This window comes from Artemia sp. Qi Xiang Cuo, chromosome 3 (genome assembly GCF_049724085.1).
Source record: "Artemia sp. Qi Xiang Cuo chromosome 3, ASM4972408v1, whole genome shotgun sequence".
Taxonomy (NCBI): Eukaryota; Metazoa; Arthropoda; class Branchiopoda; order Anostraca; family Artemiidae; genus Artemia; species Artemia sp. Qi Xiang Cuo.
This window is the reverse complement of record NC_142796.1, coordinates 59,547,284-59,562,845: the sequence shown is the minus strand read 5'-3', so window position 1 is coordinate 59,562,845 and position 15,562 is coordinate 59,547,284. Positions and strand designations below refer to the sequence as shown.

Genomic DNA, 15,562 nt, shown 5'->3' with positions numbered 1-15,562 from the left:
TATTATTGTTGTTATAATTGCCTAACGGTCAAAAGTATAAGCTTCTACTCCATTAAGGGATTATAAAGTTCTATTAAAAATATGTCTGCGGAACATGCTTTATTAATTTATAACACATTTGTTAACATTTGTCTAGATTCAGGGTTTAAAGGTAGTTTCAATTTTTTCAGAAAACACAAACGGGTTTAAAAAAGAATAGGAAACAAGGGATGGTGATAATCAAAAGATAGATTAGAGTAAAAAAAACTGCTTATTTGCAGGGGCGTCGTTTGGGGGGGGGGGGGGCCGCCCAAGTTGTCCCCCAATAAAGTGAAGAAAACAATTATTATATATGTCATGCCCCTTGACTATCCGGATATGGACCCATCTTACCCCCCCCCCCAAAAAAAAAAAATGCTGAGATCCGTCCCTGCTTGATAATCGTAAGAAAACAATAAGTTTCATAAGTTTATTAATCCACATTCACAAACAAATAAATAAATTAAACAACACTTTCACGCTGGAGAAAACCTATGATGGTTTGCGATCGTGCGAAAGTCCACGTAACTACTTGCCTATTAACTCAACTATTTACCTAAACAACAACTATTTAATTAAAACTATTATAAATAAACCAAAAATAGATAAACTATAACCTATACACATGAAAAAAATTATAGATAAATAAACAAATAACTGAATTGAAAATAATAATAGATAAACAAAATATAAACAAAATAATAATAACAAATCCAATCTCCATCACTCATAATAATCAACTCCCTCTCCCCTTCCAACATTATCTTAGCCCGTACCCACCCTTACCTCTCCAACTCCTCTTCCTCCCCTACCCAACATACCAGCCATAATATAATTTAACAAATTCCCCCAAAAAAATAATCTTTCAAATTCTTTTTAAATTGAGGTACATGTTCCGCCACTCTAATGCTCAATGGTAGCTCATTCCATACTGACGAACCCGTGGTTTCATTGAAAATGAAGGCCCGGTACCACGACGCAAATCAACAACCAGATTATCACTTTGCCTAGTTCCATAATTATGCAAGTCACTATTTATTTTGTTAAAAATTCTTAAAAACATCAGGGGTTAAACCATTCTTACACTGAAACACAAATACTGCAGCTCGGTAATCTCTTATCTAACCTACATTAAGGAGCTTCAGAGATCTAAAACCAGCACATGTGTCATGTACATTCTGGACATACCTACGGATTGTTCTAACAGCTTTATTTTGTAGAACTTGCACTCTTCTATAGTTGCATAAGAAGTTACTGCTTCATAGGAGGCAACCATAGGAGATATATGGATAAACCAACGAATAGTATGTAACTACATATTATTCTTTGAAGGGTTCTTTGAGGGAGAAAGTGTTGTAGACGTCGAAGTATTCCTACCTCACGGGCAATTTTTGATGAAATTAGGTCACTGTGACACTCCCATGCCAGATGGCAATCAAGATAAAAACCAAGGTAGCGGAGATGATCAACTTGCTGAACTATATTACCACATAAAGTTACCTGGCCAGACCCATCCAGTGGTGTACCACCTCTACAAAACGAAATTAAAAATGTCTGGTGAATGTTTACACACAATAGACTTTATGAAGTGAAAATCTCTAGCCTTTCCAATGCGAGATTCGCTTTTCTCACCAGGTCCTTCACAGATGAGGCAAACACAGTTAAAAAATACCATCAGTAAACGAAATAAGACACACATCTTTCAAATAAAGACGCATGAGATCAACATAGATGAGGTAAAACAGTGGACCTAACACTGATCCTTTTGGTACTCCACACATCACTGGAAATGCTGGTGAGCCCACATCATTCAACACTACTTTGAGGGATCTCCCTGTTCATATTGTATGTACATAATATTCATATTGTATGAGAGAAGTGAAAATTAACGTCCTTGGGTTGAAAAAACTGAGTTATAAAGTCAAAGTATAAAACGGACAAGTATTTTGAAGTATATTGCTGTCTTGGTAGATGATTGCCTTATCTTCAAAAACCACATTACGTTTATAAGTACAAAAATAGCTAGAAATGTCAGAGTTCTGGGAAAATTCAAGAATTTTTTTTTTCAAAAACGTTTATTAGAATGTTGTATTTTCCTCTTAGTTGTCCATATTTATTATACTGTGTAAAAATTTGGTCGTCGAAGTTCATTAGCCATTTATACCCTATCCGTGTGCTACAAAATAAGGCGATAAGAGTTCTGACCAATGATTTGTGGAGTTCGGTAACATCTTGGTATATACAATTGAAAATTCTACCGTTTTTGGTTTCGTTAAATTTTAATAAAAATTTGCTTTTTGTATAAATTCTTTTCTAATTTGTTACCTGTATGTTTGTAAGACTTTTAAGAGAAAGGGGAACACAGTTATCACACTAGAAATTTTGAATTAGTTGGAATACCTGTTCCTATTATTACCAGATCTAAGTTTCCTATTAGGTTAATAAGCCCTGAAGTCTGGAACAGACTTTCAGCAGAAGTAAAAGATAAGAATATCCTTGAGGAATTCCGGGCTTCTTTGCAATGTATTTGTTTTAACCAATATTCTAGAGACAGGTTGATTGGTAAATTTGGAAGCGAGTTTAAGCTTATGTGTTGTCAACAGAGATTTTTTTTTTTTCGTATGTTTTGAGATCGGGTGAGTGTCGGTAATTGTGACGGGCTGTGTATTATGAGTGTGGGATTCACTCGAGTTCCTTCTAAACATGTTAATTTTAGATTTTTTTTTTTTTTTTTGTTGCTTAGTAGGGGTAGGTTTGTTGTTTAGTAGGGCTAGGGGAGGGGGAGAAGTAAGAGTTGTTTTTTTCCGAGAAAGTATAACTACAATTGTTTTGTGTGTTTTTTGTTGTTGTTTTTTTTTGGGGGGGGGGGGTCGTCCCAAATACGCTAATTTGCGTCGGAACTTATTTTGAATGTAATGTGGCAATATTTATTTTTGTTAGTTTTATATGGGGATTCAACTGTTTTGTTTATTGTGACCCAGTTGTTAATAAAAATTAACTATACACTTCATTTTTAGAGCAATTTTACATTTTATTGTTTCTTCCATCCTAAGATGAGATTCCTGGAAAACGAGCGAAACAGTAACTTAAAAACCTACTTTTCCTGATTTCACACCCCCCCCCCCAAAAAAATACTATTTTTATCAGCTAATTACTGAAAATAATCTATATTGTAAATTCTTAAAGCCAATGGTGTCAATGGGAGGGGGGATTTTGAATGTCTGTTTTGATTATTTCTTTGCAAAAAATATTTTTTTCTGTCTTTATTGAAAAATTGAAAAAGAACCGTAAACACCCTCCCCCCTAAATTTTAGAAAATGCATTTTCAATCAGTGACTTTGGAAAGTCACTGCTTCAACCAGAGAGTTTTAAAAAGAGACAAATTTATCGTACATATATATATATATATAAAATAGGAAAAGAATTAATTTATAAAACACACAGAGAAAGGTACTTGAAATACAAAGAACTTACCTGAGACTGTGCAAGGTTACCCAGAATTGCAAAAGTAATTGCACCAGTTAAAATACTTGTACCAGTGTTAACAATACAAGTTATTACAGCATCTCTGAAAATGAAGAATTGAGTCACTTTGGTAGGATGGTAAACCATCAGAGAAGGAGAGGGGATCTTCTTTTTTCCCTGGACTCTACATATTCTATTTTTCCGCAGATTTCAATATCAAACAGATCGTGGTAACGAACTGTAAGTAAGAAGCGACCAGGCTCAATAGTAACCGAAACTCTAAAAACGAAATTTTGATACCAATAGATACATCAAAAGAATTAGATTTTTATGCTGATTTCAAATATATAAGTTTCCTCAAGTTTACTCCTTGATGAAATCAAAAGTTTCGGACCTGAGAAAATTTTTCTGATTTTCGAAAAAAGGGGGATTAATTATGCAAATCATACCACTAATATACACATGGAACACGTGTAGAATCTAACAAAGACATGGGTTTTCGTACAGCTGAATAACTAGATGTATCAAGCTCCTATCTGCAAAAATCCATATTATAGGAACACTGGGTCGATACGTTCGCCCTTGAGAAAAAGAAAAACAAAAACAAAAAACAAATAAAAACGCATCCGTTATCTTTCTTCTGGCAAAAAATACCAAATTCCACATTTTTGCAAATAGGAGCTTGAAACCTCTATAGTAGGGTTTGTTGATACGCTGAATCTGATTCTGTGATTTTAGTTAAGACTCTACGAATTTTAGGGGGTGTTTCCCCAGGCACGTACACAGGAATTTGTTTCGGGGGGGGGCCCAATTTGTTTCGGGGGGGGGGGGCAAATCCTTCAAACCCATTATTCTGTGAGAAAAATCAGAAAATTATGGGAAAATGATAAAAATCGTGAGATTTCGGGGGGGGCCGGAGGCCGCCCCCTGCGTACGTCCCTGTGTTTCCCCCTTTTTTTTCAAAATAAGACAAATATTCTCAGGCTCGTAACTTTGATGTGTAAAACTAAACTTGATGAAACTTATATATTCGAAATCAGCATAAAAGTCCAATTCTTTTGATTTATCTATTGGTATCATAATTCCGTTTTTTCGAGTTTCGGTCACTATTGAGCCGGGTCGCTCCTTACTTACTGTTGGCTACCACGAACTGTTTGATAAGCAAGCGTTCAATTCTGTTGATAGAAGAGCTATAGCCCAGGTCTGATGGCCAGGCCAGGGTATGGTATACCAGACAAATACACTAAAGTGATTAGTGCTATGTACGAGAATAATGTTACTGTAGTTATTGTAGTAAATGAGGTTGGAAGCTGGTTTCGTATTAAATCAGTAGTTAAGCAGGATTGCTTTCTATCTCCCTTTGTATGGATAATTTTGATGGACTTTGTCTTAAGCAGCACAGGAAAGGCAATGATTGAACACGAAACCAAATGGGGAGGAAGCACTTTTCCGGACTTAGATTATATTGATGATTTAAGTATCCTAGATGAAAGTATTAGCAAAATGAATCAACTTTTAGAGGTTTTGCGAGTTCAGGGTGCTAGAATAGGTTTGAAAATTACTGTTAAAAAGACTAAGTTGCTAAGGATAGGAATAAATGAAGATGAAAAGGTGACGTTGGGTAACGAAATTATTGATCAAGTGCATAGCTGCACTTACCTTCGTAATATTATTAGTAAAGACGGTGGGAGCAGTAAAGATGTTAAAAGTATAATAGCCAAGACTCAGAGTGTTTTTTCACACTTTAAAAAGCTTGAAAGAATAGGAAGGTAAGTCTGCAAACCAAGATTAGAAAACTGGAAACTACAGTGATGAAAGTGGTCAAATATGGTTCTGAAGCATGGATGTTCCAAAAAAGGATGAAAATGTACAAGATGTTTTCCATGGAAATTGCCTACGGATTGTTTTGGGTACCCGGCTTACTGACCGTATTACAAACAGTACACTGTACAAAAATTATGGCTCAATCCCACTTTCTAGGGCTATAATGAGAGAGGTTGAAATGGCTAGGGCACGTTCTGCGGACGAAGGATGACAGATTGCCAAAGATTATCCATTTTGGCCAACCGCCTAGGTTACATGGAAAGCAATTCTTCCGTGGTTAGGGTAGGAGGATTTCGTAAAGAAAGATTTAAAAGAAATGGGAACTTCCTGGAAGGGTGTAAAGAGTGAAGATTCGAATAGATTAAGATGAAGGAGGAGCGTTCGTAGCTGTGTTGGCCTCCAGTGGCTTTGTTCTGCGGTGAGTTGTTATTATTACTAGTATATAACCTTGTGGGACCCTTAAAACAAATTACAACAGAAAAATGTAAGATTTCCAGAACATGGAAATAAGGAAGGTAAAAAATACCGATGGAAGTAGCGGATATTTCAGGCGAATATTCCACGGTCCATCCTCAGTACAGAAAAAGTAAAGAAAAAGGATAAAAAAAATACTCTTAATATTAATAAAACCTTATATTTGATCCTTACCTGTAGCAATTATGCTTAAATTTATTGTATGAGCCCAAAGATGGTAGGACACCCATACCCACACTATATGCAAAGAAAATCTGTGAAAATCCATCTATCCAAGGAGAAGCAGTTAATAACAGCTCCCATTTGGGTGTTATGAATGCCAGCATCCCCACGTCAGCACCAGGTAAGGTCACAGCTCTTACGAAAAGAATAACAATAATCACATATGGGAATAGGGCAGTGAACCAAATGATCTAAAAGAAAAAGGAAAATATTAATCTAAAAGAAAAAATCATGTTGCATTTTAACCATGAACAAAATGAAAAAAAAAGATAGGTAGAGCAAAAGGCAGACGGGAAGGACAGAAAAGAGAGTGAGAAAAATATAGAAGAGGACTTAAAAACTATGTAAATATAAAGAGATGAAATAAAACGAGAGACAGAGAGAATATTCAAATAATTACATATAGAATAAGGCAGTGATCCAAGTAATCTAAAGGAAAAAGGAACATTTCTTGATTACTAGGAACACTCTGTATTTTAAACATGAACCAAATATAAAAAGGAGAGGGTAGCTAGAGGAAAGGAGAGAGGAAAAGGGGGACAGGAAAAGACAGAAAAAGAAATACAGGTACCACGAAAGAGAGAGACAGTACAAAAGAGGCAGAAAGAAGCTGGTTGAAGTTGTCCAACTAACGGTTTTTTTGCTTAAAGTATTTGGTCATTTTTCTTTTTTTTTTTTTTACTTTTTTTCATTCCTTTGTCCTTGTACTCCACATTGTTGTTTTTGCCTCTTGTGTGTAATAAATTCAGTATTATCACTAGAATATCATGTGGACTTTATGTTGGAGTTAGGCAGTAAACCAAGTAATCTAAAAGAAACAGAAGTATATCTTCATTATTGGGAATATTTTGCATTGCGAGGACGAGCAAAGAGAAAGGGGGATAGGGGTAGGGTGAGAGGAGGAGAAAAAGAGAGAGGAAAATAGAGAGAGAACTTTCATAATAGCAAAGATTTATATTTGGGTGTAACTTGTATTGTGAGGATGAGCAAAGAAAGGAAAAAAGGAGACAGAAAAGGGGAGAGAAAATAAGAGGATATTGAAGTAATAGTAATAAAAATGGATAGTAGTCTAAAAATGTCAAATGAACATATAGCAATAATAAAATAATAAAAAATAGTATATAATAAACATGTGGAATGATTAATAAAATGATAATAATTACAAAATAAATATTTATTGTATTAATGACGATTAATAAGACCTTAAACAAATATCTAATAGAATATTAAAAAATAATTAAGAAATTTAATAAAAAATGCTAATTGAAATAAACAATGATAAAAATAAGGAATGAACCTACTGAATTAACGGCAGCAAAACAATAAACTTTAAAAAATAAAGAAATCCGAATATTTCGGTTCCACGTTCACAAGCCTTTGTAAACGGAAAAAAATGAATTAAGCTAAATTAAAAACAACATATAAAGAAAAGCCAAACAACAAATAAAACTCAAATCTTAATAACTTCCGAATTCACTGAACCAATATCAATACCACTCAATAGACTGATAGTGTTGAATTTTGTACATTTTGATGAACCAAATTCTCTGAATGGAAAGGCAGTGAGGTCTAAGGAATTATAAACTTCCAAATGGAAAATTGTTGAATCAAGAAGATAATAAGTAGATTAGATCAAGAGTAAATAACAGAGTCCTTAAAAGCACTATGAAATACTATTACTGATAACCCATCGCATGATCAACGACGTGAAGGCAACAGAGTTGCAGACGCACCTCCTCCATCCTTTTCTTTCCTAGAGATTCAGCCTTTACTCACTGCCATGAAATTGCTACTTCATTTAAATTGCCTCACTACCATAAAGCCCCTACTTCCTATAAATTGTCTTACAGGAGAAAATAGGACGTCCTGTTCTTCATTTGGCCCTTCTTGGATTGCCAGAAAACCCAATCTTTTGATCTATCATCCTACATCCGTTATTCGACCTCAACATCTTTGCATTTTATGAAGAGAAGGTCGCGGTACGTAGCCTACGACCAAGGAAAGAGTTTCCGCTACATTCCTGTTCACGACATACCACAGTAGACAGAATATAGCAGTATGATCATTCTCTATCTCTCCCATTATAAAAACCCGGACAGGGGTGCGAGTGGAAAGAAACAGGCTAAACAAGCTAAGGCAGAAAGAAGTGGGAGGAGCTTTTTGTTCACGATGACCAGAAATGATCTGCGATAAGCTTACTGGCATATTCAGAAACAGGCTAAACAAGCTAAGGCAGAAAGAAGTGGGAGGAGCTTTTTGTTCACGATGACCAGAAATGATCTGCGATAAGCTTACTGTCTATAAACTGTGCGACATACCATCTGCACTAGGTAAAGAAAAGATACAGTCACTGATTTTTTGTTCCATGCGTTAAGTGGCTGTGACACTGTATTCACGACACTTTGATCCTAAAAGTCGCTTGAAGGATCAAACAGTTCGTGGTAACGGACTGCAAGTAGGAGTGACCCGGCTCAATAGTAACCGAAACTCTAAAAAACGGAATTTTAATACTAAGAGATGTCTTATTTTCAAAAAAGGGGGAAACGCCCCTAAAAGTCATAGAACTTTAATGAAAATCATACCATCAGATTCCGCGTATTAGAGAACCGTACTATAGCAGAAGTTTCAAGCTTCTATCTGCAAAAATGTGGAATTTTGTATTTTTTGCCAGAAGAAAGATCACGGATGCGTGTTTATTTTTTTTTTTCTCCATGGGTGATTGCATCGAACCGGTGGTCCTAGAATATGGCGGGAAGGCTCATTCGAAAGGAAACTAAAAGTTCTAGTACCCTTTTTAAGTGTCAAAAAAATGGAGGGCAACTACGCCCCCTCCCACGCTCATTTTTTCCCAAAGTCGATCAAAATTTTGAGATAACCATTTTGTTCAGTATGGTCGAAAAATACAATAGCTTTGTCTTTGAGGCTGACTTAATCCCCCACAGTCCCCGGGGGAAGGTCTGCAAGCTATGAACTTTGCCTAATGTTCACATATAGCATTGGTTATTGGGAAGTATACAGAAGTTTTCAGGGGGGATTTTTTCTGGTATTTGGGGGGGGGGGGTCGGGGGTTACTTGGGAGGATCTTCCATTGAGGAATTTGCCATGGGGGAAGGGACATTGCTATGAAGGGGGCGCCGGATTTCCCAGCATTATTTCAAAAAGATCCAGAAATTAAATAAAAAAAAACAAATTTTTTCAACTGAAAGTAAGGAGCAACATCAAAATTTAAAGCGAACAGAAAATATTACGTATATGATTGGGTTCACCCCCAAGTCATTACCTCGCTCTTTACGCTAATGTTTTTTTTTGTACTTTCATTAGAGATATTTATTCTAATTAACGGCCATTGTGATTATGGGATCATTCTTAAAGAATTGGAACAAAATTTGAACTTTAGCGTAAAAGCGAGGTATTGACTAGGGGGCGAAACCCCTAATATACGTAATAAAAATATACGAACATAGAAGTTCGTTACGTAAGTTAAATTCGTAAGTTACGTCAGAACAAAATTTCGCGAAAGCCATTTAGCCAGAAAAAAACTAAAATTAATATTCAAGTTTAATTCTAATTATTCATGTACGGTGAGCCAAAATCAAAGCTGCATCAATTAAAAAACGTTCATAAATTAAAGAAAAACTAGTTTATTTAACTGAAAGTAAGGAACGACATTAAAACTTAAAACGAACAGAAATTGTTCCGTATATGAAAGAGGATGTCCCCTTCTCAACGCCTCGCTCTTTACGCTAAAGTTTGACTCTGTCTCACAACTTTATTTTTCAAACAATAAAAAACTTTAGCGTAAGAGCGAGGCGTTGAGGAGGGGACGTGTTTGTTTTAAGTTCTAATGTCGCTCCTTGGTTTCAGTTAAAAAACAAACTAGTTTTCTTTATTTAATTGTATATTAGGTCTATCTTGCATCGTATTTTGGTAGATTGTCGGAAAGCAGATTTAAGAACAAGTTTGATATTGACAACATAATAGAAATTACTTTAGTTTTGATTTAAGCTTTGAAACATGTTGCAACATATCTAAATTTTAAATACATTTATATTAGCAGTATATTAAAAATTACTTTAGTTTTGATAAAAGTTTTCAAACATATTTAGTTTTGAAACATAGCGATGATAATATTAATAAACCGCATTGGTATGAATAATATGGCTAGTTTCTGGATCACTTTAGCACCCTGAATTACAATGCCAAGATAAAAATAATTTTAACAGTGTTGTCGGTGTCGCCTGTTTGTTTTCTATGTGTTAAATAAATGAAATTTTATCAAAAATAATTTGATGGCCAATTCCTTCGGTGAACAATTCGATATTTCCTAATTACAGGGCTAAACTTTATAAAAGGGACTCTTCGGGTTAATGTAAGATATGACTATAATATTTAGATATTTGTTTGAAGTTGACCAAAACAAAAGGGGGGATGTCATTTACCTTGGAAATTTATCTTATGTGTCCGCATTTATCAGCACACTGTGAGATTTTATCGGCAAATTCATTATATCCCCCCTCCAAACTCAAAACCCTAGTTGCGCTAATGGTCTAAAGTACTGGTACCAATACCGTGTTTACACATAACTTTTATCATAGATGTCTCTAAGCATTTTATCTAAAGAGAATATTATCGCTATTTACATGAAAATAAGACTTTTTTTCCTTTTTCTACTCAAGAAAAAGTACCAATGATTTTAATCTAACATAAATTTAAATTCAATAGGGGTAATTTCAAAGACGTCAAGTAACTTTTTATGAATTTTAAAGAAGAAAGAGAAACTGAAAGATACAATTTGTTTGTTTTTTGTTTTTTTTTATTGATCTATGAGGAAGAAAAAGATTTTTATCCAGCTTTCAAGGGAATAAAAGTATAATTTTCCTGCAAAAACCGTCACACAACACTTTCTGAATTGCTGCAGTGAAATTCACTTTTTTCTCAACTGTTTAAGTTCTGATTTTCTAAATTCTTGGTGGCTTTCTGAGTTGTATGAGATGTTACGCTGTATTACACAGAACTAGAAAAATAAATATCCAACCACAAGAAGTGTTGTTTGAGAGGAGCTATAAAACACGAAAAAAACAGTTACAACGTAAGAAACGCATAGGATGAAATTTGCCATCAGGACCAGGTAAAGGGTGACTGAAGCAACTGGGCCCAATTGGCCCCGCATTTGAAAAGGACCCGCGCTACCAACTAAAAAAAAATTCTAAATTTAAGTCAAATTGCTTTTAATGATAATATATAATTATGACAGAAAAATATTAGTTGAAGAAATGACAGCTTTGAAATCTGTTTTTCCACCAGAATTTTTTGAAAATCTGTGAGATGTTCAAGTTTTTATCCGATAATGATAGAGAAACGGCATTTCCAAACTTGTTTATTCCTCTCCTAATATTCTTGACTATTCCAGTAAGTGTTACTTCTGGAGAGAGATCACTTTCCAGGCTAAAACTAGCAAAAAACTATTTGATATCGACAATGAATCAGGATAGATTAAATAGTTTAGCAATTATGTCGATTGAAAGTGAAGATCCTAAGAAATTAGATTTTCAAACAATTTTAGAAGAATTTATAGAACAAAAACTTAGAAATATGAAAATTCATGAATTCATATTAGGTGATGTAAATTAACATTCAATAAATGTTTTTTTTGTATTTTGAGTATTTTTGTTTTTTAATTTATGCAGAAGTTTACTTATCTGATGATCCGTGACATTTGATAACTTTATGAACATATATCTGAATTTTATTTAAATATCTTATTATATATAGCAAGGGCCCCAGAAAAAAATCCAATCGGGCCCCGCAAAAAAAAATCCAATCGGGCCCGGACCTATTCGATCCTGGCCTGCTCGCCATGCAGATAGAAAATATAAATCCATTTTAGCCTCAGCGAATGAAAATATACTATTTAGGAGATCTTTCTAATGTGAAGTTATCCTCGAATCATACATACCTTTCCACTATTGTGAAGGCCTTTCCAAATAATGAGATAGACCAAAATCCAGCCAATCATCAAACATCCAAGTATTTCCCACTGAACATTTCCCATATCATTAATTGTGTCAGTTCTCTGAAGGCAACGTCGACTGAAAATAACAAAAATAGTAAGAAAGATTTATAACGACTGCCTAGTATTTACTTTTATCAGGGCTACCAATATCAGGGATACTATCTGGGATTCTTCTAAATTCGGGAATTTTGAATATTCATTAATCTTTCTGACATTCCTCCAATTAGGTTAAATACCAGGGGCACCAATTTACGAAAATATATGGAGGACCATCCTTTTTTTATTTGTTTTTTAAATAAAGTAACAAAAACGGGTATTTTTCAAAATTCATGGGGGAGAGGGTTTTTTCCTCAAAAATGCCAAAAATACAGATTTTTCAAAATCTAGAAGAGAACCGCAACCAGGAGGTGCAGTTACCTCTCCCGTGTCACTCCAGTTAATGCCCCAATTGAACACATATAGTACATAACTTTTAAGTCAAATACAAGCATCCTTATCTAAATTTATTGCCTTTCGGTATTTTACCAAACTACGGTATTTTACCGGTATTTACTATTTTACCGGTATTACTTTCGGTATTTTTGCGGTATTTTACCGGTATTACGTATTTTACCAAACACACTGGAGAAGTTGGCTCTCGTAGGTTTTACCTGTCTATATTCAGAGACAATTAGCTTAGGTTTAGTGGAAAAACCACGATGTAGGTACATTTTATTTAAATATTTAATATATAGAGTTGGTATTTTGGTTAGGTTAGGTATTTAATATAATGCGTTTTAGGCGGCTTACTTTCCAGAATTCTTTGCCGTAGCTTTCATAATTTTGTTTCTAAAGTATAATATTTTATCATATTTCGGTATATTTAATTATGATTAACCTGAAGTGTGTTTACCAATTATAATATATAAGTACCAGCCTGTCTAGTCTAGCAAGTGCTATCTTAATGCCTTAGACATATTAAATATGACCTCCCAAATAGAAAAGATTTTGAAACCATAGGGCCCTTCTTTATGGGCCCTTCCCCTGGATATCTACCACAGCATAAAAATTTTTATATTTTCCAAAATTAATATAAAACTAGAAAAACATAAATCACGACTAGAAATGGAAATCATACGACAAGTAGGTATTTCGACAATATATATTTTTTGTTTTCCAATAATTTCTCTAGTTTCAAATATAATAATTTCAAACCCGTAATAATTTCTCACTAGGGTCTTAGAATAGTTGTTTTTTTTCATGTTCAATTTTCAACTTGTTTATCTACAAGATTTTTTCTTAGTTACGAACCGAAAAACAAGAAGCTAAGAAAATAAATTTAAACACAGAGAAACAGCCCATACACATCTTTAAAGAATATTTAAAACTGATAAGTGAGGCAACTCAAATCAATCATAGAGAAAAAAAATATATGAATAAATATCGTGTAAGTATCGTTTTTCTTCTTTTTTTTCTATTTGGCCAAAAATAAGGGAATTACTTTCGCCAAAAGGACGCAATAGGTACATTTATGTGCCTCCTGTCTGCTGAGGTAGTGAGGTAAATCTGTATTAATATAATAGTCGTAACAAAATTTCCACTACGACGGAGAGCACAGCTCAATGTGTGTGGCAACTTTTACCACAGAAACCAGAACACAAGTCCTAATCAGTCTGAAATCGTGAGCTACCTGAAATCAGAACACAAGTGCTAAAATCAGACTGAAATTGTGAGCCCAGCACGCTCACCAGAAGATAGAACAAATTGGAACCAGTTTACTGCTACACAACACTGTACACCATTCTTTTGTTCCCTTTTCCGTTCACAATTCTTTTGTTCACAACTAACAGCATTATTTTGTTTACTGAACATTGAGTAATAAACATTCGTGTTTTAAATCTCTTAACTAAGAGAATTTAAATAACGAAAAGGGTTCACAAAGACATGGACATAAACATATTTATTGACACAGTCGACATAGCACTAAAAAGCACTAGAACTGAGCTGTTTACAAAGTACATAAAAATTGGACAAACATGAACTACAATTACTTTATGCTGTTAATTGAAGGTCAGGTTTTTGCAATTTTTATGTACCTTGTAAACAGCTCAGTTCTAGTCCTTCTTAGTGATAAGTCTAAAGGCATCCAAAATTAAGAGCAAGCTAGAGATGCAAATAATCAGAGCTTATGCGATAAGAAAACATCTCATCTATAATGATCCCAAGGTGATTATAATGATTCCAACATATAACATATAATATATAATGATCCCAAGGTACCCTATATAGCCCTTTTTATTCTATTTTGGCCAAAGATTAGTTCTTTTATTCTAAAAAAAAAAATAATATACTAGATTCCGGAAAAATTCAGAATCCAAATAAATTACGAAACATCCTTAATACTACATACTACAGAGCATAATAGATTAAAAAAAAAAAATTAGCTGTCGTGCTGTAAGGTCAGCGCCGCTAGTAGTCTTAAATTCATAATGAACCCATGTTAAAGGGTCAAACAGGCTACCAGTTTTCCATATTCTTTGGATCTCTCGGCTAAAAATCATCTATTCTTCCTAATCATCATTTTCAAATCATCTTTTCTTCCGTGAAAAGTTAAGACGAAACTTGAGACTTCAAACAGGCAGAAATTAGTTTTTGCAAAATTTAAAGATTTTAACAGAATTTATGTATGCAAAAACCACCATGAATGAAGAAGCGAAACTTAAAATGAAACGTAAATCTAATGAGCAATGAGACCAAATTTCAAACGATCATAAATCACCAGAAAAAAGGATAACGGTACGCCCTTCCAACTCTCAAAAAATCTATAGCATAGACAGGTAAGAAGGCTATATTTCAACAATGTGTAATATGTCCACTTTTCCTTTTGAAATATACCTATGAAGCCTCTGTCTTATTTGGGTTATCTACCTAATTTATGACACTTACCCCTGTTGCTAAGCTTATCCAGATACCCTTGGAGAATGCTAATCTTTCGATTATTCTGATTGAAGCGATCTTTAAATTTGGGTCAATTCCATGAGGTGCTAGAGGAATGGCCATTGTCACGTGAGGGATTGAAGGGCAAACATATTTTCTCTCAATCCTTTTCGACCCTTAAAAGAGGTTCTAGAGCTTTTAATTTTTGTCAAATGAGGCCTCTATCTGAGCAGACCAGAGGGGGGGGGGGAAATAAAAGATACATTGGGAATACGCCAGTTTGTACAAAGTCTACAATGCTTCGAAGACTATGATTGTTCAATGGTGAAGTAGTAATTTTAACGCGGAAAAGTTTTGCTGGAATAAATATAAAACAATTAAAAAGCTGTACAAATTTCCTAGTTAAGAGATGGCAACTATGACTATCTAGTGCCAACCTATCTGTGGAAGAAAAAGAAAAAAGATGCCGTTTAGGCAGAATGCTGTAGTAGCTGTCACTTTTCTTGATTTTCAAGCCAATATATTTCCCTTGCTCTTCAAGCTAAGGGACAGAAAGTTTCCTTTATAGGGTTTTCGGACAAGGCTGTTCTAATAATGTACTGTTTGTTTTGATCTGACTCTTTTTTAGGA

The 15,562-nt window shown here is 34.4% G+C and overlaps 1 protein-coding gene across 2 annotated transcripts in view; it reads right to left on the bottom strand.

The window, feature by feature from the left end:
- The window catches only part of LOC148954349 (sodium- and chloride-dependent GABA transporter 1-like), a 118,883-nt gene that overhangs the window by 44,140 nt on the left and 59,181 nt on the right, over positions 1–15,562 (bottom strand). For both annotated transcript variants that reach the window (XM_089087051.1, XM_089087050.1), the window contains 3 exons: positions 11,960–12,092; positions 5,956–6,194; positions 3,493–3,586 (listed from right to left, as the gene is read on the bottom strand). In XM_089087051.1, the coding sequence (XP_088943177.1) occupies positions 3,493–3,586; positions 5,956–6,194; positions 11,960–12,092 (466 nt within the window). The remainder of the gene's footprint in view (positions 1–3,492; positions 3,587–5,955; positions 6,195–11,959; positions 12,093–15,562) is intronic.